The following is a 24952-nucleotide window of genomic DNA, read 5'->3' as shown; positions in this document are numbered from 1 at the left end:
TTGTTCTTGTACGTAATATTTTATCGATGAGGAACGTCGAAGGGAGCGGCACTGGTTGTAATTCTTCTCTGTAGAAAACACCATCGATGAGTTGATGATTTAAATCCTCTAGTCGATACACTGGTGGGTTTCTTGGTACAATGGCTTTTACTCTGAATATTTCCCAAGTCCAGTTCTCGAGGTAACCCTTGTCAAAGATACGTTTTGTTTTACTTATACGAACAGTATCACCAACAGATAAATCCGTATCTGGTTTTGAACGTTGTAGCTTTTTGTCGTATAAGTTATGCCACACCTCCAGTAAATTGTCCTGAGAAACGTTTGCAGGTGCCATTTTAATACTGGAATGCCGACTTTCATTGTATGCTTTTACAAGTAAAGGCAATACTTTGATGTAATTGTATGTTTGATATTTGGTAAAGTATTTCCACATACGATGTTTCAATGTCTGATTAAATCTTTCTGCGATGCTGGCTTTAATATCTGGATCCTTTGTTGTAACATGTTGCACGTTGTGTTTCCTGAAAAACTTTTGTACTGTCTTGTTGGTAAATTCAGTTCCTTGATCACTACGTAGTACAATTGGTTTCCTGTCCTGGAAAATCATTTCAAATGCATTCACTATATCCTCGGCACTTTTTGATTTTAGTGGTACAGCCCACCCGTACCGACTAAACACATCAATCACTGTAAGAATATAGCGGTAATTGTCATTATAGTTTTGAAGTGATTGTAAATCATTTAAATCACATTCCCATTGATCATCAATATTGTTGACAAGATAAAAATCTCTACGGAAACGACGACGTACAGGACGATGTAACGTGTAGGTAGGTTGTTTGTTTAACCAAAGTTTTATTTTGGCTAGAGGTATAGATTTTCCTGTGGCTTGCCATAATTTCTTTGCAGTAGAAAATGATGCAGGATGTGCTGGATTGTAATAAATGGATTTCAACTTTTTGTTCATGGTTTGTACGTTGACCATTGTGGAATGATACGTTTTCTTTTTGGTCGGACTTCTAAAACATCATCATCATCATCTTCTTCTTCTTCTTCTTCTCCGGAAGAAAATAATTCAGGTGCCGGTTTTGGTGGTGCAGATCCTTCAGATGCTGTTGTACTATTATGCTTGACAATATAGTTTAATCTTCGTGGATTACCAATCAATTCTTGAGGTGTGTTTGACGATGCAAGGTAGTTGCAAAACAATTCCCAGCCTTGAGGATTAGAATGTTTCCTCGGTCGAGTCACATCGCACATTAAATCTACAATATTGGATCCATGTAGTTTATTGTCGTTGATGTACACTGTTCCTTTATGATCCCACGTAATTGCGTCATCTTGTTTTAAACGACGGAATAGTAGTTCGGCTTTCTTACGATACATTTGTGGTATTGCGGCTAAAATTTCTTGTTTCGTGCTATCGTCAACATTCGGAACGTCACCATCAGGTTTCATTGATGTAATTGTAAGTGGTATTGGTTCTTCTTGTTTACGTATCACATAAAGATATTTCTGTAATATTCTATTGTACTGATTCCATTTTTCTTCATCACTTGGATACGATGTATTCAATATGGATTGCATTTCACGATCGAGATTAGATTCTCGATTTTCACTCACACGGGATGATGATGCATGCATTCGTTGAAGCATTTCTGGTGGCACTAAAACCATCTTCTTGCTATGTTCCATGAAGTTTATTGTTTAAACAAAATACTGGATAACACACTTCCTACAATAGGTGCAAGTAATGCAGGTAAGAATCCTCCTTGTTGTACGGCTAAATGTTTCTTCTTTTTATCCAATGATTTTGTATTGTCTACGAGATAGCGGAGCGTGTTCTTGTAACGCTTTAATCTTGACTTCTGCGCACTTGTCAGTGGAACATTGCCTTTTAAGACATTATAACAACATTCACAAATACTATGAATTAATGAAGCGTCTGCATTGGCAATAATAGCTTTACGCAATCTTGGTTTAGCTTTGTGCAGAGCACGTAGCAGATCAGCGTGTTTCACTGTAGGAGACATCGTGACAGACTAAGTCATTCTTTTCACATGCACAATAATTTAAACATGTTTTGTTGGTACGTAAACATAATGATGCAAATCGTCGGGAAAAATATTTGTACGAAATCGCATTTCATCGGGTGTATCTTGTTTAAGATCCATCAGTAAATAACCATGTGGATTTCTTGTTGCGTCTGCATAACTTTCTTGTAGAAACAGTGGATGCTCAGGCATGATTTGATAACTCATATGCTTGATTTGTGACTTGTCACGTGGATTTTTAAACAACACCAAATACGAACAATTTAAACTCATATTTCTATTTGCTTTACTTTGATGAAATACATTTTGTGTTATAAAAATCACACTAATATTTCGATGATGTGATCCTTTTGTGAACATATCAACAATATCACTATTCACTTCTCGCATATGGTCATCAATAATAATCAAATGTGGTCCATCTTGAGGCTGAAAATCTTTCATTCGTGGAAGTCCTTCGTGAAATTCTACTGGAACCGGCATTGTTGCATACACGTCTTGCCATTCTGCATAATACCAGTATATCTTACGAAATTTTGCATTGATCGTGGTTGGGAGATGTGACAGTAATCGCTTCACAAAATACGTTTTTCCACACCCACTAGGCCCTGCGAGAATACAGGTAAATGGATGTTTCCATTGTGTATCCATGATGAACACTAACACCTTGTTTCAAAAATGATGCGTATTTAAAGAGAGTACAACAATTCTTGCACTCACTGGTGTGAAAAGGAAAGAAACAGTTCATCTGTTTATCGAATAGTTGAAAACCGTTTATTTGTTAATCGAATAGTTGAAAACCGTTTATTTGTTAATCGAATAGTTAGAAACCGGATAAAGTTTAACGGGTAACCGTGAAAGCTGATCACTGTTTGATTTAAATTCTATTTGAAAAAATTTTTCGTTTCAAATTTGTTTTGAAATTTTTGTTTCAAAAATTTTTGTTTGAAAATTTTTTGTTTCAAATTTTTTTTCAAATTTTTTCGTTTGAAATTTTTTTGTTTGTAAATTTATTGTTTCAAAATTTTTTGTTTGAAAATGTTTCGTTTCAAATTTTTTTGTTGAAAATTTTTCGTTTCAAAATTTTTGTTTCAAATTTTTCGTTTCAAATTTTTGTTTTGAAAATTTTTTTAGTTTCAAGATTTTTGTTTAAAAGTTTTCGTTTCAATTTTTGTTTTGATTTTTTTTAGTTTGAAAAGTTGAAAAAAAAAGTTTTAAATGCCAAGAATCTTGTTCAAAGTTTCCACCTAATTCCTAGAGAACATTGACCAGGGAACTCGTCGCGCATCAAAACCAAATCATTGATCACGTGACTGTACTACACCCGAAGGGTCCTACCAAATTGAAAGGGGATACCCGTCCATACCTTATCAAATAGGATACATTGAGTCAATAACCGAACACGTGGTTGTACTTAAAAATTTGGTAATAGGATCACCGAAACATATTGAGGTCCTGTACTATGCTTAAATTGGACAATTTCAGTGGACCCCCATTGCCAAATTTTAAGAAGGGTGCAGCAATATACCCATGTCTTATGATATGAAATAGATCCCTGTAATCATATAAGGTAATAGGATCTCATCCAAGGGGATAAAATGGACCAAAAAACCAAATACGTGGTACAACATATTTCTTACATTTATATTTTGGCAATTTTGTACCCCTAAAAGGGATCGAGGTGGACCATCCAAATTTATCATGATACATATTGAGGTCCTGTACTATAGTACCAAATGTTTAAATTGGGCAATTTCCAAAATTTAAGGGGTGGGCCAAGGTACTCCTCCCGGGGTGCACCAATGTACCTATGTCTTATGATAGATAATGAACCCCTATACATGACCATATAACCATATAAGGTAATAGAACCTCATCAAAGGGGGATAAAATGTACCAAATACCAAACACGTGGTTGTACTAAAATTTTGGCAATTTTGTACCCCTAAAAGGGAACGAGGTGGACCACCCAAATTTATAGTGATCTGTATTAGTGGCCTCTACTATAATACCAAATGTTTAAATTGGGCAATTTCCAAAATTAAAGGGGTGGGCCAAGGTACCCCTCCCAAAAATTTAAAGGGGTGCACAAATGTACCTATGTCTTATGATAGGTAATGGACCCCTATACATGACCATATAATCATATAAGGTAATAGGACCTCATCCAAGGAGATAAATTAGGTCGAAAACCAAACACGTGGTACAACGTATTGCTTACGTTTATAGTTTTGGCAATTTTGTACCCCTAGAAGGGAATGAGGTGGACCACCCAAATTTATCATAATACATATTAGGGTCCTGTACTATTATACCCAATGTTTAAATTGGTCAATTTCCAAAATTTAAGGGGTGGGCTATGGTACCCCTCCCAAATTTTTCAAGGGGTGCATTAATATACCCATGTCTTATGAAAGGTAATGGACCCCTGTATACGCCCATATAACTATATAAGGTAATAACACCTCATCAAAGGGGATAAATTAGGTCAAAAACCTCCGAAATTTGAATTTTTGGCAATTTTTTACTCATAAAAGGGAACGACATAGACACCCAATACTGATAGAGGTACATACTGTGGTCCTAGGCTACCACACCCAATTTTTAGATTTGGCAATTTCCAAAATTTAAGGGGGGTGGTCCTTTGTACCCCTGCCAAAATTTAGGGGGTGGGCCAAGGTACCCCTGCCAAAATTTAGAGGGGGTGGTCCTATGTACCCCTAGGTCATTGACCCCGGGCCAAGGTCATTGACCTTTGACCTATGACGTCACAAAGGTCGGGGTCAAAGTCCAAACTTCGATAGGGTGTCGCCAATACTACTTCGCCAATATAACTTGTTTTCTATACTGATGTTTGGTGCCTTGTAATTTAACTTTCTAATAGTCTCAAGACGCTGAATCAGTACAAAAAATTCTGTTTTCCAGAAGTCAAACACAAAACAATGTGCATCAATCTTTTGATTTATTTAAAGATCTCAGAGCATATTATTACGTGGTTTTTATCTTGTCATTATTTTTAACTTGCAGAATCCCGTTCTTCGCACAGAGAGAATACTTTTCATTTTGGACAAAAAGGACATCAAAACTGTCACCAATCAACTTAAAAACCCCAAAAACTATGAATTCGACACTAATATCGGTCATTTTCAATTATTTTTACGTCACCATTCCCCCTTAGGAGTATTAATGGGAGCTGAATTTGGATTAAATGGCATCGGAAGTGTCACTGCTTGTCTCAGCGCCGTCGAAAACTATGGATTCGGTACTAACATCGGTCATTTTCGATCACTTTTATATATCCCCCTCCTCCTCCCCAAGTTGAGAGGCTGAACTTGGATTTAAATGGCATCGGAAGTGTCACTGTTCACCTTAGCGAACCAGAAAACTATGAATTCGACACTAATATTGATCATTATCGATCATTTTTACATAACTCCTCCCTTTCCTAAATTGCACCGTCAAAGTGAAATGACAAAAACCATCCCAGGCCCGAACCTCGTCTATGTTGAAAAGTTGATCGAGATCGTTTCGGTGGTTCATGAGTTATTGAGTCACAAATAGTCAGTTTCATTTTTTATTTGTATGTAAAAGATGACAGCATCTTTAATAGCGTAACTTTTGTAGTGAAAATGTTAAAGTGGTGAATTGTTTTATGAAGAAACATATGAGGTACTAGGTCATCAACATTTCCCCTCTTGTGTTCTACTTACACGTCACTTGGTTTATATCTATTTAGAACTAAGCGAGAATTGATAATACATACATGAATAACAATTACAGTATTTACTTACATTTGATTTTACTGTATCGTCTTCTATCTTAGCTTGTGTTATGCCACCAACATAGAACGGTGGAACGACATTAATTGACTTTGTAGTTCCTTTAGAACTTCCTTCTCCAACTAATTCGTCATCTATAAACAATTTGCCATCTTTATGAACTCGAAGGAATTTCACAGTATGCCATTTGTCATCGTTATAGGTACGAGTACTGCCCATTAGACCTAGTCCTGAACCACAATTAAAAGCGTGGTACACCTGTAACAAATATGGGTAGTTAAATTTTACGTATAAAACTCCCTTACACAATCAAATCATTGTTGAAGCTATACATTTTGAAAGGATTTCCTAAATCAGCTTGTACTTTAGCGAAAAAAACACCTTACTTCCTTGGATATTTACAACAGAGCTTAGCTTTAAAGCTTTTACATATCTGTATAATCTTATATTCGACAAATCTGAGTTATTTTTGTTTTATTTTCACCAAGATTTGCGCAGCAAGGAAGAGGAAAGAATAAAAGAGAAATAGAGAGAAGACAAAGAGAAAGAATAAACTTCATACACAAACTCACACGCACACACATGAACATACACATATATATAGCTTGAGAAAGAAAAAAAAAAGCAGAAGAAGAGAATTTCTAAAACCGCTTGTGATAACCTCCCCTTGGCACACAACACTGGAACACTCTGTACAACATTTGATAGTATGATGAATTCCTGATAGAATAAAATATGAATTCCAATATTTTTGACAGTAAATTAAACTTAAAAGCCTTTAACTGAAACTTACACATTTATCGAAGAAAGTTGAAACTGCTAGAGATCAAAAATCTACATCAACGAAATATCGAAAAAATACAGGAATATAAATAAAATAGTAAAGCACTCATTTATACAAACTTAAGAAAACTTTTTAACCTCCAAAAAATTTAACTCAGTCAATGCTGCAATCCAATATAATGTTTAGGAAAGAGTTTTTTTTTTTTTTTAATTATTCTAAAGTTTCTGCCCAGACTTACATACCTTTCCACCTTTCATATATAATGCAATAAAGTCAATATGGCGATTTTCCTCCACATAAAATATAACGCCATCCTCTTCGCGAGTTTTGAAATCCACAGTGAATTCGTATTTATTTTTAAATTTTTCTGGAAGCCTGCGATATTCAAATCGACTTTCTGCCACTGTGCCTGGAATATAATAGGATATATATATTTACTAGCCAAAGAAATAAAGCTGAATTATATCAAGTTATCAACCACTTAGTCACGCTAATGATAGCTACAATAATTACATATTGAAATTGCTAAAACAGTGTTCACCAAGAATTAACAATGAAAGTACAAGCCGTTTGATACAGTGTTACTCATTTGCATGAATCCAAATATAAGAGGAAAGATTTTGGGCTAAAGACACAACTATCATAGTAAATAATTTTACAATAGCTTAGGTTCTAATTACTAACGTATGTTTAGATCTGTTCACTGAAACCAGAATTGTTCAAAATATTAAGTCATTATATCTATGAGAACATTTTTAAATTCGCCTGATTAAATATCTTGTACACAAGAGCTTGAACATTCGTCCTGAATATTTAATAAGCTCTTTGTATAACAAGCAACAGTGGCCAGGGTTTAATCCCTGGAGAAAGCGAGATTTATTTATTCGTATATCTTTGTTTTAAATCTCCTCAGGGTTCAGACAACCTCTGTAAATTGAAGGATGACCTCGAAAGATGACAGGGTCATTTTTTCTAAATTTTGCAAAATTTTCAATTTGAAAGTTTCAAGTCGTTTATTTCACGTACCAGAAAGATTAAACAAAAGTCAACTGTGATAGTCATTTTATGGTTATAAAATTTCCATTAAGAAACTAAAGAGTATTTTATTTTTGTTTAAAATCAAGACTCTTTTAGAACACTTGAAGGCTGGTCTTTGTTTCGTGTTAAAAGGGTTACTCAGCAAAAGGGTTAGGCCTGCACAAATTCAATTTCACTTTTATCGTTTCTTCCAGCGTTGTCAGAAATAAGAGCTTGGGAGAAAGAATGAGCATCAAGATTTACTAAGAATTGAAAGCCGTGAGGCAAATAGTAGAACAGGGAGACCTGGACGTAACTGAGTCAGCAAAAAATTGGGAAATACAATGGGTCGGGCTAACATATCCCTACACTGGGCCAAATTTTGGAAGGGGTACCTATTTTGGGAGTCAAAAGGTGAAGGCCAAAATTTTTGGAAGAAGATTTTGGGCCCAGAGTCTTGGTCCAGGATTAACTCATCTAAATTTTTGGCATTTGAGTACTTTTCGTTCTCTTGGATGAGTATAAAGTTACCAAAAATCCAAAGTTTGGGAGAAGTACTTATTTTTCGTATTTTTTGGGAAAAAAATGAAGAAGGTGTATTCTTTCACCTTAACATGATACATTCACACTCTGAGAAGGGAAAATGAGAAATGAAACGAAATGTTTAAGCTTTACGTCCCACATTTATACCGGCTAGGTTAAAGGAGACGGTGATGATGAGAAAATGAATGAAATGGTGGAATGAAGAAAGTGGGGGAAACGGGAGAACCCAGAGAAAAAAGACGCACATGGTGCTTGCCCACCACAAAACTTACTTGGCGCAAGCTGGGATCGAACCAAGGATCCCATGCACCAAAGGTGAACGCTCTACCATTGAGCAACCGCGGCCCCATAAAGGGGGGATGGGTACAGGACCTGACAGCACCTCTTAAATATTCACATTAGTTCATATCATTTCCTTTCATGAATTAAACTATGTTGAAAAGTAATTAAAGGGCTTCTTAATGTGCTCATTTATAATCATATGTTTTAAAGCAAAAGTCAGCAGTTTTTTTTTTCTCAAATAAATATTACGTGTTGATTTACTTTGTCAGCTTCATTTATTTATTAAGGAACGTAGTGGACTTCATTTCACAAAATCACCGAACATTGACATTGTTATCTTATTACTTATTTAACTGAAAATTAAACGAATTCAGAGATATGTTTTGCAGTTTATAATATTCTTGTAAAACGAATTAGGTATTTAAAGGTGATAATTACTTCATTAACTATGACGTCAGAATAAAAGAAACCGTTATTTTCAGTTTACAAATGCTAGCTTTGCAATTAATGACATTCTCCAAAATTTCGGTTTTAAGAGGGGAGAGGAAGTGCAATTTTTATATATTTTCGCCACATTGGAATAAATGTTGTCTGTTGTTTATGACCACGTGACGGAAAACGGCTTATCCATTTGAAATAAATCTTGAAACATAGTTAGTTCCTGCCTCAAGGCTTTTATCATGTCACATGAGTAAGAGGCGTATGCTAAGGGGCTAGAGGAGTTCAAATTAGAGTATCTTATGAATTGGTTTAATTGCACTTTCACTGAAATGTGTATCATAAGGGGAAAGAGATTCAAATATTTTTCATAAATCTATTCTGTGCTAAGAACAGGTATTTTACCTAGTATACGAGGTGTGATCAAAAATATGGTGAATAATTTTATTAGAAACGAAGTAATAAGCTTAAATGGAATTTGATTTAATCTCCTTGAAACTACTGTCCTTGCTAGCAATGACCCAACGTTGAATCCATGACTGGAAGCATTTCTGGAAGACTTCTTTTGGAAGGGCGTTCAACTGCTCTGTCAATGTCAGGAATGGTATCAAAATGTCTTCTTTTTAACACAATTTTGATTTTTAGTAAAAGCCTGAGGTCGCATGGTGTTATATCCGGAGATTACCATGGATATAGACAACATAGGAATATGTTTTCAGCCAAAAACTCTCGCTATCAAAAGCAAGGTGTGGAGAACAAATTTCACACTCAAGTCTTCTCATTTGCCAATCAACTGTTAAAATGCTTTAGACGAACCCGTACGGGATGTTTAGTTCTTCGGAAAACTCTCGAATAGTTATTCACCTGTTTGAACGAACAATTTTTGTCACTTTTTGCATGTTTTCTTCTGTTTTTGTGATTAATGGACGTCCGGAACGTTGCTCATCTTCTACCGACTCATTTCCGCTTTTAAATCGCTGATATCACTTGTAAAGTCTTCAGAGTTACAGCATTATCACCATACTCCAATTTCAACCTTTCATTAGTTTCTTTGGCACTTTTTTGCAACTTGAATCAGAACTTAATGTTCAGGTATTATTTGAAATCCATGATGCACGACAAACGTCCTAAACACAACCTTACTCTAGCGGCTCTTGACGCTGACTGACAAGTCAGAAGATGCTCCAATTTGACGCTGCCTGTCCCAACGGATCAAACTATGGGACAAATTACATAAAACGGCTGTTGCGTCAGCAGTTGTTGTTAAAAAATTAATTCACCATATTTTTTGAGCATACCTTGTATATATTATAAATGGCTTCCTAGTTCAGGAACTATTAATATATGGATATAACCAAAAATTAAAAGATAAAACTAATAATTTTACATCTTCAGTGCGCTCAAAGTTAAATACAATCAAATACACATTATAATTTCGCAATCTTACCAAATCTGTGTCCACTAAATTCGTCTAGATCAGGATCACCTGCTGGATACAACGGTAAGTGGCATTGTCCAGCTGGTGTTGGTGCCGGAGTTGGTATTGTAGGTGGTCTTGAAGTTGGCTCTGTTATTCGTCCTTCAATTGGTTCTTCCTCCTCCTCTTCTTCTACACGAAAGAAAGATGTAATACATTTATTGTAAGTACATACTATGTGACAAATACAGAATACAAAATGAAGAACACATGGAGTCTTTTAATCGCCTATTCATGTTCAGAGAATACACATTTTTTTAAAAATATTTACTCCTATTTTCTCCTATCTTTTCACCTGGCGAGTATTTAAAAAGATAGAATGATTACAATTTGTTTCTCGATGCTCTCTTTGAGCAAATGGAAAAGAAATAATAAAAATTTGAATCAAGTTTGATTATTTTAAGTGCATAATAAAAAATACAACTTTATATTTTTCTTCTTGATATATTCCAACTTCTGTTAATCTCTAATGAAATGATTATACTGTTTTCTATCTTCAATTACTCTAATTTCTTCTAAATTATTGAAAGAATTAAATCAATTATGAAGTTTTGCTTCGATATTTCAAACACTCTCAAAATCATTGCAATTCTCGCCTATGCGCTTTGATTTGCCTTTTCACATTTTTACAAATACAATCTCTTATCAGTCTTTTTTTTTTGTCCTTATCAGATCTTTTCCCAGGCTTACAGTGACTTAGTACGAAACCACAATCTGTAATGAGAAAGGCATTTCGCTCATGCAGGCTTGAAATTTGCAACGTCGTTCCCATGGATTTCCAGTTTTATCGCATTCTCTTTAGCACTCCAATTTTTTATTGTATATTTGGAGTTACAATCCGCCCCCCTGAATTGAAAGAGCTTAGTGGAGACACCTAAATTTTAACATAATCTATTTTTCAAATGTTCGTTCTTCTTTTTTACACCACATTATTTTACAATATTTTATCTTTAAGCTTTACGAACGTCAATTACCCGCTTTGCTGGGTTAAATTAAGGAAAAATAGTAACATGTTCCGTTTGTCAGTCACTCTTTCCTATTATTGAAGCGCTCTCTGATACTGGTCATTTTCGATCATTTATATATATATATATATATCCCTCCCCCAAATTGTGGGACTAAATTTGAATCGGCATCGCAAGTGTCACTGTTCCTCTCAGCGACCCCAAAAACTGTAAATTCGACACTAATATCGGTCATATTTGATCATTTTTATATATCTCCTCACGCCCCTTCCCTAAGTTGCACCATCAAAGTGAAACGATAAAAACCATCTCAAGCCCGAACCTCATCTACATTGAAAATTTGATTGAGATCATTGTGTAGCAGAATTTACATACATGACAGATTAAAATACTGGTGATCCACTTTGAATTCGATTGGAGATGTGATTTTTTTCTTTTGCGTGTGGGTGTGTATGTCAGAGAGAACCTACGTTACTGAACATAATTTGAAGGTGACTAAAGTCAAGCATTCTAGAAGCGTAAACTTGTGTGATTTTAGGTTTTAAGTTATATTTTGCCGTTTTTACAGGATAAATGGATGCATAGTTTCAAAGTTTTATAGTCATAGAAATCCAACCCTTACAGATATTCGAACATAGCTATTTTTTTATAGTTTCACTGATGGTAATTTGTAAAACGAAGGCATTGTATTTCAGGAATGTTTTCGAGAAACGAGGGAGATAAACAAGCAAATATAGAAATATTGTAAATATTCCATATTATAATTGAATATTCATGTAATAATTACGTTGTTAAAAAATTACTTTGTGTGCTTTTTTTTCGTAATACTGGATTTGATTCCCCCCCCCCGCCCACACACACACACACACACACACACAAAAAAAAAAAAAAAAAAAAAACCGTACAGAATTTTCGGTCCAAAAAGTCAAAGTTAATGGTGTTGGAAGCAGACGTTAATTATTAGATATTTGGTTGACTATATTTAATGAGTTAGAGCGCAAGGAATTTTAAGTTTAGCATAATGGTCAGATTGGATCAAGTGATGGGAAACAACTGCCAGATTAGTGTATTCAATGGAGGCCTTCAGCATGTTAAAACACGGAACTTACCTTCAGGTATTAATGGAGGTTCCACAGGAGTCTCTTCTGGAGGTATAAACGGAAGCTTTGGTGGTGGAGCTGAAAATAAAAATGAACTATTTAGATACAAAGAAAAATCAATATAGAGTACATTGTTTGAACCTTCGTATTCCCTTCACTCAACTTATAAATACACTGAGTGCTCACTGAATTGCGACCTTCCCCCTCCACACAACCACAAGGAAGTGTGACCAGTAGCCGAGATGATTACATGACCACTCCGATTGATAGTATTGCAGAGAAAGAACACATGTTGGCAGACAGCACACTGTCACATGTTTGCACATGTTGGCATATACAGCGCACTGTTATAATGAGAGGTGGGCAGGATTTATCCGCATTCCAACAGGGCATGACTGTGGGCATCCGGGGTAACGGTCTCTAAGGGACGGAACTGCAGGGGCGTAAGGAAGTTTAAAACGTGGAGTGAGCGTAGCGTCAAACAGCTCGCGACAGCCAAACGAATCATCAGTATCCGGGAATTACGTGACCAATACACCCATATTCCTTGGAACTATACAGCGTACCCTGGTACGCAAGAAATTCCATAGCAGACGACCCACTCCTTACTCGTAACTTGCCACAGGAACAAGCTAACTGGACCATAGATAATTGGAAAAGGGTGGGTTGGTCCGATAAATCACGGTTTGTAGTAGTCCTCTCGGACAGACGTGTGCATGTGGCGACAACAGCACGAAGTTATGCACCCCTCGTGCATGGTGCGTACTGTACAGGCAGGTCGGGGCCGCTGTGTCGTCTGGGGATGCTTCTGTTGGTATGGACTGAGACCCTTGGTGTGCATGGACCACAGCAAGACATGCGTTATGTACCTGCATGTGGTAGAAGATCACGTATAAATTACAATGCAACACCCACACGGAGACGACATTTTCCAGGACGACAAAGCACGCACGGTACCACCAAACCAGGACTGCATTTGCTTGGCTTAAGAAACATTCCACGAACCTGTAGCATATGAACCGGCCCCCTAACTCACCGGATCTTAATCCTATAGAGCATTTATGGGATGATGTGGAACGAGCTCTTCGCGCCATGACTCCTTCACCGACATCTGTGGGCTCATTGTGGGACGCCATCAGCAATTATGGTGTCATATCCCCGTGGAAACATATTAGCAACTACCAGAATTCCGTCCAGGCCATCCTCTGAGCAAAAGTGGAACAACAAAGTATTAGATAGGTGGTAGCAATTCACTGAACACTCAGTGTAATATATATATTGATGCAATAGTAAATTAAAATAAAAATCTCTCAGGTAGTGAAATAGAAATAGAGCTCTTTTCCTTTAAAAAAAAAATATTTGATGAACAAGTAAAATCTGCCTAGAAATTTTTATTGAAGTTCGACCGATGTCCAACAGACTTGATGTATTAATAAGTTTAGGTATTGCATCTAAGAAATTATACATTACATACATATGTATCTAACAACAGTAGACATAACAGACATTACATGGCAAATAAAATTTTCTTGAATCTGTAGTAGCAGTTATCAAGAATTTACGGTCTTTTTACAACATATTTACAATTTTAGATTTAAATTGGAAAGAAGATGAAAGTAAAAAATCATGTCGGAAACGCATTTACCAGCAGAAACAAGCCGAACACTACGAAGACGTCCGCAGAAAAATGATTGGAAGAAATATCAAGTTCACTTAAAAAAGTAACGTAACAAAAGGTACAAACTTTTATTTCTGTTTCATTATAAGGACAAGTTCGTAAAAGTGAAACCTGTAATGTCTCAAGTATCATAGTGTTTAGGAGGTAAGCTATCGGCATGCTGATTATCGGCTAATTTATTGATTGCGTTATGTTTAATCCTTCTATTTTTTCTTTCATGAAGTGTTGTTTAATTTTCCACTGTTTCAATTGTTTTTTATTATTATTATTATTTTGCTGGAGTTACGCCACGTCCCAGAAATTGGGCTTTCACACACTACGGATCTCTATTAAGCTTCCCGTATTGTCCTAAGATTGCCCTCTGTAATGTCGTCTATCAATTGCAATCTTGTATCTTTTCCTCTTTCACTTTCTACTGTACATTCTATCACATCTTTAATTAAACTATTTTGTAAATAAACGATGAGCTATCCAGTCTATCTTCCTTCTAAAACTATCCCAATACTTGTTCTGCCTTCATGGGCACCAGCAGGTAGAGTAAAGGGTGATCATCTGATTTCCCAGTAGCTCAAAGAAAAAGTAATTTTAAAATATTTTGTAAGTTAAATTACATTCAATCTACACTTAACTTTCCGTATGCTTTCAACAAATCCAATATTCTTTTGAACAAAATTGTATTATTATATTTCTCTAGTTTCAGCTGGTTAATAAATTCGAAGTCTTAGCAAAATTTTAATTTCCTGTCGTAAGATTTTTTTTCTACTCCTTTTCAAGAACGACAAAACGAAAGTGCTTCGACTAAGTTAATACATTTTTATCGCTGATTGTTATGTACTTTTAGAAATTCATCCTTCAGAATTGGATAGAAATTTATTTATCAGCTGTGATATGCAATATTGAGTCTAAACTACAACTGGCATCTTGTATTTGATGAAGACTACATATATAACAGCCATTCATGAATATGAATATGGGATTGAATTCAGCTTTGAAAAGTGTACGACTTATAAATCGGAATTGATTAAATACTGTATTGTCATAACATTTATGGATATATACAAAATTTCAAATTAAAATTTCGTAGAGATAGAAGAAAAATGTGTTGCAAAAATTTTGAGGAAAAAGAGAGATGAAAATTGAATAACATCACGTAAAATATATTGTTCATTCTTCTTACCTGGTACTTTCACTATATGATCCTCATCCAAAACGCATTTTCCTAATATAGCTTCTGGTCTTTCTGTGGCATTTGCGAAATTAATGTAAATTCCATTCACTGTGGCATCACTCAAGCATCCGATGAAAGGGGATCCTGCTAATCTGGCTCCAGGCTCTGGTATATAAGATGGTAACCCACCAAAGAACATATAGCCCGCAACAATATGGAGGGAAGGTGTCGGCGAATAGCTTCTGCAAATTAAAAGAAACATTCACTTAGACAAAGAAACAAAGGAGCAGGTACGATAAATATAATAATTTGTTGCCACATGTAAGGACAAAAGACATAGTGACTGGAACGAAAGTGTCGGTGTCAAATACAGAAGTAGGAGAGGAGAAAATAGAACAGGTGACTAGTTTTCGATACCTGGGTAGTGTTATTAGTAACAGTGGCGTAGGGAAGGGGGGACCAGAGGGGCCCCCCCAAAGAGGTCCGACAATGTACTTTGGTACTTTGATGTTTGTAATTTTTTATATATATTTTTATGTTTATATATTTTTTTGTTTGTAATTTTTCTAGATGCACCTATAACAGCACCCCCCCACCCGTCAAACATACATCCTGGCTACGCTACTGATTAGTAATTATATGAAGTGTGAACACGAAATAAAAGCAAGAATAGGAATGGCCAAAGAAGCCTTTGGGAGGAAGAAAATACTATTTTGTAGGACCTTGAATAAAGAGTTGAGAAAAAGACTCATAAAATGCTTCGTGTAGAGTATTGTGCTGTATTGGTCCGAGACATGCACATTACGCGAAATTGATGAAAAACGACTGGAAGCTTTCGAAATGTGAGTGTGGGGAAGAATGGAAAGAATTAGCTGGGTCGAGCGGAAAACGAATGAGAAGGTGTTAGAAATGATGGGGGAGGAAAGAAAAATTTTATATATTGGTAAGAAGAGAAAGAGAAAATGCTTACGACATTGGATAAGAAGGAATTGTATCATGAAGGACGTGCTAGAGGGTATGGTGGCAGGAAAGAGAGGGAAAGGGCAAAGGAGACTACAATTAATGGACTATATTAAAACAGAGAAATTGTACGTGAAGACGAAAAGGTTAGCGGAAGACCATGGAATATGAGAGCTTCTCAGTTGCAGCAAGTGAAATGCCACTAATGGCAGAATACATATGATGATGATACGTAAAGTGCTTATCATCGAAACTAAAAAGAATTTTCCTTTTTTTTTTTTTTACTTAAAATTAGCTTCAGCTCCCCCTCCAAACATACAAAAATCAGTTTTGATAACACAAAAAAGTATTTGGTAAAAGATCTAAAAAATCAGGGTATATATGTAGTAATATGTTCATGAGGGGAACAATACATTGGACAAACAAAACGGGACTACAATTTAAGAGTGAAGGAACGTCTAAGGGACATTAAACACGCTGAATTAAAACCGGTCTATCTCTAACTAAAGATTTAAGTAAATCTAACTACTCGATAGCAGAATCGAAATCTATACATATAAAAATGAAAGTAGCTCTGTTTGTGACTTAATAAATCTTGAGCCACCCAACCGATCTCTATCAGATTTTCAACATAGATGAGGTTCGTGCCTGGAATGATTTTTATCATTTCACTTTGACGGTACAGATTAGGGGAGGGGAGGAGGGATCTCTCTCTCTCTTTCTCTCTCTCTCTCTATATATATATAGATAGATAGATAGATAAATATAGATATAGATATATGTTCGTATATGTATATGTATGTATGTATGTATAAATGATCAAAAATGACCGATATTAGTCTCGAATCCATAGTTTTCGGGGTCGCTGAGATGAACAGTGACACTTCTGATGCAGTTTAAACGAAATTTGGCCCTCTAACTTGGGGGATGGGGAGATATACTAAAATGATAGAAATAAAAGATATCAATAGAGAGCGCTTTAGTAGTAGTAAAAAGTGACTGACTAACGGAACATACTTTTTTTTTTTATTTATTTATTTTAACCCAGCGAAGTGGGTAATTGACTCTCGTTAAAGTATAAATTCAGAAACTGAACGAACGATTTAGTTGTTGAGACCTTTTTCACTGTGAAAGAGAAACCTAGTCTAAACCGTGATGCTGGTAGAACGTCTAAGGAACTTGTTCCAATCATTAAAAAATATGCCACAAATTCTGTAAAATAAAGGCTTTAGAGTTACAAAAATAAATCTCAAAATGTGACTGTTCACAATTTAATACGGAAATAATACATATTATGTGTTCAAAATTAGGTTAAACATGAAGATGTATTTAGAAAAAAGCTATAATATTTTGCTTAGGTTATCATACATTTATTTGTTTTCATCTGATATTATTGTCATCTGTAAATATTCTATGTAAATATAATATTCAGAGTATTGGTCATGAGTGAGTTTGTTTTGATAGATTGGAAAAGAGCTCCATGGATGACAAATTATTAAACAATTGTCTTGAGGACAAAATTGAGTTTTTTCTTATTAAATTACCATAATAATTTATATTTCTTCCAGCACGAGAAAACCATGAACGTCTGCAAAATTTCTCGCACGAGAAGAAAAAGTTAGTACCCTTTTTGTTTTATTATTTAAAGAAAGTATTTATGGCGTTTAGCATGTAAGGTGATGATCAACTATTAGCAGCTAACTAACTACGTTTACGGCGCATGGAACCTCAAAATTCACCACCGAACTCACAAAAGCTCTCCATCGACTTCTATCCTTAGCCAACTGGATCCAGTTTCTATTTTGTATTCCTATTCCTACCTACGAGATTCATCTTAATATGATCCTCCCATTTGGAACTAATTCTTCTTAATTACCGTTTTGGGATTCTCATTGTAGGTAGAGGCCGGACCCGTTAGCTGAAGTAGGTTCCCATTTATCTGACAATATTGATGTAAATTTAGTTGAAGTCTACAATCATCCTTTGTTCAAGTCTTCCCCTCAAATTTAACACGTCAGAACGCCTATGGTAGCAGTACTATGGTCCTGAGTTTGCTGGCAAAGTTAAAATCACATAATAAATAGTGCACTGCTAGTCATTAATAGATACACAGACATGGTATTTAAGTCATAAATGTACTTCTCTCTAAACTGTAACTTTAGCTCTTGAAGTTTCATGACGAAGTGATAAAACCTTTAAAACGATATTTCTTTTATGTTAATTTACCCCAACTCTAGAGATATCAGTGATTATCATTTATTGATCAGTATTGAGCTTCCAACATACTGAACTATTGAACGATTAGTAAACAAAAAAGTTTTCTCAGTGTAAGTGACTTGTCATCAATTTTGTGAGAATATTTTTTTTTAAGTTGCATAAAACTGTTTAAGAGACACGAAATTAACAAATCACGGAAGAACAGAATCTTAGTATCGGGAATTCATACAATGTTTTCCTTCCGCGAATTTCATTGTTTCCTTGCAGTGTTGTGTAAGATTTGTTTATGTAATGTAATTCTTATGTCAGTGTTTTTCTTTTATAATATAAAGCTAAAGAAAACTCCTTCACGATGTACTAATCTTCGTGACGTCAGGGGCTTGTTCACACGAAATCTTTTGGCCACACCAACACCACGTCGAGAAATTTGGACTTTAAAAAGCCAGGAAAACCCGGGAGCAGTTAGTCAGCCGGCAGAAACGTTACAGTCAGTCAGTCTATCAAGAAGTTATACAGTCCGGGAGATACTAGTCCAGTAGTTAGAGAGTCAGCCGAAAAATAGTTAGTTGGACAAACAAACAAATTTGCTTTTTAGTCTGTCAGAGTAGCATCCGACTCTCAAATACTTACGCAAGTCTGAAAAATAGCCACACCTAGGGAAAAAAGTCAGACAGTTAAAGTTCTTCGCGCCGGACGTAAAAAAAAAGTACCAGCCAGAAAAAAGTAATCGAAAACCCGGCAGAACAATAAAAATTCAACAAGTACCTTAATCTCTTGTGTTTATTCCTTCCAACCCCTTTACCCCAACATTCTCTTTAAACATTTTTCTAAATCTCTCATTTTCATTTCTCTGAGTCCACATACGAGCGCCGCTTGGTCCCAAATACTTGCTTTCAATCTGAGTAACATCCCGAACTTTTCCCTTGGCGCCACAGGTTTATTGCAACAATTTCAATAATAGCAATTGTAAATCAACAACAAATTTCACAGAGTCAATTACGCTGTACTAATTTGCTTACTGAATATTTTTAGTAGAATAAGGAATACCACCGTATTAAATAGCGTTGAAAATATTACCGATTAAATCACTTCACTAACTTTTAAATTCTTAAACGATACAGAATATAAGAACTTGTTAGCTTTGATAAAGAAAGAAAAAAATAAAGAACGACTAACAACTATATATATAGTGCTTTTTAATGTCGAATGGGGTTTACAGAACGTGCAGATTTCTAGTTGTACTATGCTAAACGAATTTTTCCCTTCAACTACTTTGTTTCTGTCCAGTGGAAAACTTAAGAATCATTGACAGCAAATTTTGTGCTATTTTTCTTTAAAATAACTGCAGAGCAAGATGGAATGCAAATATTTGAAGAACAGCATGCTAGAATGCAAAAAAAAAAAAAAAAAAAAAAAGTAACACTGTCATATAACATGATTAAAGCATATTTCTCAGCTGAATATACAAAATCTTGCCAAAAGTCATCGGACACCCGTTCGCGCCCAAGTAAACGATCCCAGAATGACGTCAGTACACTCACTAACGCTATATAAGCAAGGCAGAAATGCTGGAGCATCAAACGTGTGTTGTCTGTCACAATGAGTCATCAGAACGAATCGAATGCATTCGAAAGGGGCATGAATAAATTTGGACATACATTCAGAGAGATTTCACAGTAGATAAACGTATCCGGTCTAGAGTTAGCGATGTCATAGTCAAGTGGAAACGCCATGGAAGTACTGAACCGAAGTCTCACTCTGGTAGGCCCAAGAAACTAAGTGACAAATACCGGAGAACCCTAAAGCGTGTTGTGTGAAACAACCAACAGACACCTTTCTCAGAGGTTGCATAGAACTTCCGTCTCAGCTCAAGTACACAGCCCAGTGATATGACTGTTCGCTGAGAGGTGATAGCACTTGGTTTTCATGGCCATGTGGCCACCAGGAAGCCCCTAATCACACGCACCAATGCGCGGAGGCATTTGCAATAGTGCAAACAGCACCGCAATTGGACTTTGGAGCAGCGGAAGAACGTAATGTGGAGTGATGAATCACGATACATACTCAGGCAGTATTATGGGCATATATGGAATGGCGAACGGTATTTATAGGAGTGTATTGTGTCAACCGTGAAATTTGATGGTGGTAGTGCCATGTTTTGGGATTGTTTCTCCTGGTTTGGATTGGGCCTGTTAGTTTTAATTGACGGGTCGATGTCTTCTGGTGTGTACAAGGCATTTTAGATAATAGCATGCTACCGGCACTATGAAAACATTTTGGGAGAAGTCCCTTTCTCTATCAATACAATAATGCTCTTGTTCATATAGCATGTGCCATTGAGTCGTGGTTTGACAATAATCAGGTAGAAATACTTGCCTGGACGGCGCAAAGCCTCGACCTGAACCCCATAGAATATCTTTGGAATGAATTAGAGTGTCGGTTGCGTGACAAATCCACTCGACTAACAACCAAACGTAGAATGTTCACCGTGCTACTGGATGAATGGAGCACAATTCCGCAGAGTGAACCAAAACTTAGTGGCTAGACTATCAGAATGGTAAATGCTGTAATTCAAACCAAAACGAGGCCCGACATCCTATTAATTATACGTCTGGTGCCTTTCTAACCAACAGTACCTGGTGTTCGGTGACTTTTGGCAACACAGTGTAGCATATCGAAACATATTTCTATTCTATTTCACAATACTCTATATGATGGAACGATCTATGTTCTCCACAACTGTAGTAATTGTTCTTACTTTATAGCTATTTTAAAGAAAAGCAGGAGGAAAGCTACAACTAGTAATTAACTCCGAAAACAAAGACACTTCCTGATGTTGAGCAGAAACTTACCTAAATGAATCATAGTCATCAATATCCAAATGAAGGCCATCGGTTGTGTTCACTGTTGCCGTAACAACATGCCATACGCCATCATTATATTTTGTGGCTTCACTAGTTGTGAGTTCTTCACCCTGAGACTTCATAACAAGTCGCCCATCCATAAGGGCCAATGACACTGTTGAACTTTGATCTGCATTTGTTGCATAAAATAAAACGCCGTTCTCTGAAGTGGTCTTGAATCGAAGATTCAGCTGAAGGAAATTGTTTGCAGATGCATTTGGCCATCTTACATATCCTGGGCTACTTGCATCAAACGACACCGAACTAGCAACCTAGAGGATTAAAAGAAATCACGTTCAAGCAAAAATTGAGAAATTATCAAATTATATGTACACCAAAGTTTCAGTTTTTGTATTACTTTGGTAGAAAAGCTAAAAGTTGGGCCATGTTCTTAAGTATTCCTTAAAGAATGTAATTACATGTTGACATTGGGGAAACACAAACCATACGAAAACAAAATGCTCGATGAAGCAGTGAGTTCATTTTTACCAAAGAAAATAGAAATAGTTTTTTTTATTGCAATACAGATTAAATTAACTTTATTATCCTTTCATATTATCAGGGATGTTTATACAACGATGCTGTTAAAGTGGATACATTTTTAAATGAGATGCCTGCAAATAATAATAATAATAATAATAATAATAATAATAATAATAATAATAATAATAATAATAATAATAATAATAATAATAATAATAATAATAAGAGGAAAGTGAAGTAGCTTCTAACCAAAACTAGAGAATCATTGCTTCATTTATACAGGGTGTTGCAAAACAACACCGACAACGTTTGGGAGGTGATTCCTGACACCAAGATAAGAGAAAAAGTATAGACAAATTTGGGTGCACAAATGCTTCCTTTCGGAGTTATAGGTTGCCGAAAATATGAAAAAATGAAATTTAAATGTCCATAGCTCCAAAACTATGGGACCTTCCGTAGTTGGGTCAAGATTTCACTTAGGAATTAATATGTGTGCTATCCAGAAATACATGTTCAGAATCCTAAGGTACTCTCGCAACAATTTTTATATAGGGAGTTTGGCTACGGGCATATAATTTGAAGTACTCACCAACTACCTCTATAAAAATTGTTGCGGAAGTACCACAGGATTCTGAAACTTGGTATTTGGATAGGACATACATTCGTTTCTAAGTGAAGTCATGATCCGATTACGGTAGGTCCCATGGACCTTTAAAGTTCATTTTTTCATGTTTTCGGCAGCCTATAACTCTGAAAGGAAGCATTTGTGCATCCAGGTTGGACTAAACTTTTCCCTTATCTTGGTGTTAGGAATTACCTCCCAAACGTCGGTGTTGTTTTGAAACATCCTACATACTTGAAGTATCGAAGAACTCCAAACTCTACTAACCATGCTCTGACCACAATATAGGAATACTTAACCAAGTACCTTTGTTCTTTCCCTCTAGCTCCATTGCATTAGCCCTTAACATTTTGTAACTTTTTTCCTCGAATTTAATGTTCAACAAATTAATCTTCTCCATTTGACAGGAGAGACCAATTCACTACAGATTCAAGAGTATTTTTTTAAATCATTGGATATTCAAACACGTTGTTATTAACTCTCTGGTCTATGAATCCGAAGGTTCAGAAAAACTCTCCTTCGCCTTGAAACTAGATCCAGCTTCTATTTGTATTCCTATTTCTACGAGATTCGCCTTAATATTGGCTTCCCATCTGCGCCTATGGTCTTCTTCCGATTGGATTTCCAGTTAAAATTATGAACGCGTTCTTACTTTCTTCAGTTCGGTTACATGATCTTCCCATTTGAGCCTACTAGGTGCTTATTATATGCTTTTCTTAATCTACTGAAAAGGAATATTTCGCACAACAAGCTTGAAGTTTTATTGATTCGACAACTTCAAGAGAAGGAACTTTAATTGTACAAATTAATAATTTTAGTATTACTGAGAGCAAAATGTTAATATTCGTTACTGTAAGATGTTGATTTTTAAGTGTAAATGTGATTTGATTTGATTTGATTTTGATTTTAGATCCCTTTCAGCAGCGAGGCTATATGAGACGTGGACTTTCAGCTTAACGTGGGATCCGAACCACATTAGCTCCCGCCGGGAATCAAACCCACATCTCCCACGCCAAAGGCGCATATGTTAACCACTTAGCCACGAGGGAACTCTAAATGTAAATATGATACTGTTGCACACATAGATGCAAAGAATAGGTAATGAAGGATACTATTTTACGAACTCAATAATAATAACAATAATAATAATAATAATAATAATAATAATAATAATAATAATAATAATAATAATAATAATAATAGTTATTATTATTATTATTATTATTTTGTATACAAAATGTAAGTATGCTTTGAAAGACTATGATATAAATAATGACTGGAAATTAGCATCATATACAGTAAGCAATGCATGATCAGTAATAGAACTGTTTAACGCGAAATAATCTACCGAGGAACCATTATCAAAATCAACTATACTTAGGTAACAGCAAGATAAAATAATAAACGATCTTACTAAAGCATATGTGTTTTTGTTCCTTGGGTTCGTTGATTTGCTTGTATTACATCGCTTCCGCTTCATACGAAGATAGAAAGTAATACACAAGTTACGGCTAATTATCATTAAACATCAAATTGAAATACAGTAATATTACCAGGTAGCTGTGCATACAACTAATATCGTTCCTAACAAAAAGAAATATATATTTCTTTAAAACTTTACATTCTTCAGTTCATAAGCAATTACTACATCTAAGTTTACATAAAGTTCTAAGTTATGCTAACACTCACAGTCATCTTTCAGATATAAAGCTAATTATAATTCAAAGATTATATTATTACAATTACCTATTACGTTTACATTATTCTCCTAATACCTTTGTAAACATACCTTGACTGGGCATCCTGGAATGACTCCAAAAGCTTTGATATTTCGACTAAGATCCACAGGAGTGTTGTCGATTTGTACGTGATCAATGCATCCATCAAAATCAACATTAGTAACTTCTGCATAAGGATGGAAATCAGGATAACCTCCAAAGTACATTGTATCATCAATAGACAAATCTGGAGCCGTGCCTGGTGCTGATCCTCTATCTACATTTTCATCATCAACCTGTAATTACATTTATAAATCTATGAGAAATTCAGTTTATGCTTCGATAACAAGAAATTTCTGTGATGTACAATAACAAATTTTATGTATAAAATTCTATTTACAGATTTCTGTAACTTCTGAATTTTCTTTAGAGTTTCAAGCTTTCGACTCTCCCCTGGAATCTTGGTCACTGAGGTTAAAATCAGAAAGAAAAATAATAGAAACATCAAGGAATAAAAATGGAATGGACTTACCATGGGAAGAGCTGTGTTGTAAGGAAACACGTTTTCAAGTACGTCAGTAATCTCCAGATGAAGTTAAATGCAAACTAAAATATGGTGGAGTCAATTTGTGCGCCTTTCTTATCCCTTGTTGGAAGGTTACCAACTCATATTATTATTTTTATTCTCATGCCAATGTTGTGAACATTTTGTAATTACCGCTCCCATTCGTCACTCAGCCATCCCTTGTCTAAATTTAATTTCG

At 35.5% G+C, this 24952-nt stretch overlaps 1 protein-coding gene across 1 annotated transcript in view; it reads right to left on the bottom strand.

The window, feature by feature from the left end:
- The window catches only part of LanA (laminin subunit alpha), a 402631-nt gene that overhangs the window by 34241 nt on the left and 343438 nt on the right, over nucleotides 1–24952 (bottom strand). The window contains exons 50-56 of the mRNA XM_081744326.1: nucleotides 24260–24484; nucleotides 21315–21637; nucleotides 15295–15527; nucleotides 12449–12517; nucleotides 10345–10506; nucleotides 6860–7026; nucleotides 5846–6091 (exon numbers count right to left, since the gene is read on the bottom strand). Of these exons, the coding sequence (XP_081600452.1) occupies nucleotides 5846–6091; nucleotides 6860–7026; nucleotides 10345–10506; nucleotides 12449–12517; nucleotides 15295–15527; nucleotides 21315–21637; nucleotides 24260–24484 (1425 nt within the window). The remainder of the gene's footprint in view (nucleotides 1–5845; nucleotides 6092–6859; nucleotides 7027–10344; nucleotides 10507–12448; nucleotides 12518–15294; nucleotides 15528–21314; nucleotides 21638–24259; nucleotides 24485–24952) is intronic.

This window comes from Thermobia domestica, chromosome 17 (genome assembly GCF_964235325.1).
Source record: "Thermobia domestica chromosome 17, izTheDome1.hap1.1, whole genome shotgun sequence".
NCBI lineage: Eukaryota > Metazoa > Arthropoda > Insecta > Zygentoma > Lepismatidae > Thermobia > Thermobia domestica.
This window is presented reverse-complemented; position numbering and strand designations above follow the sequence as displayed.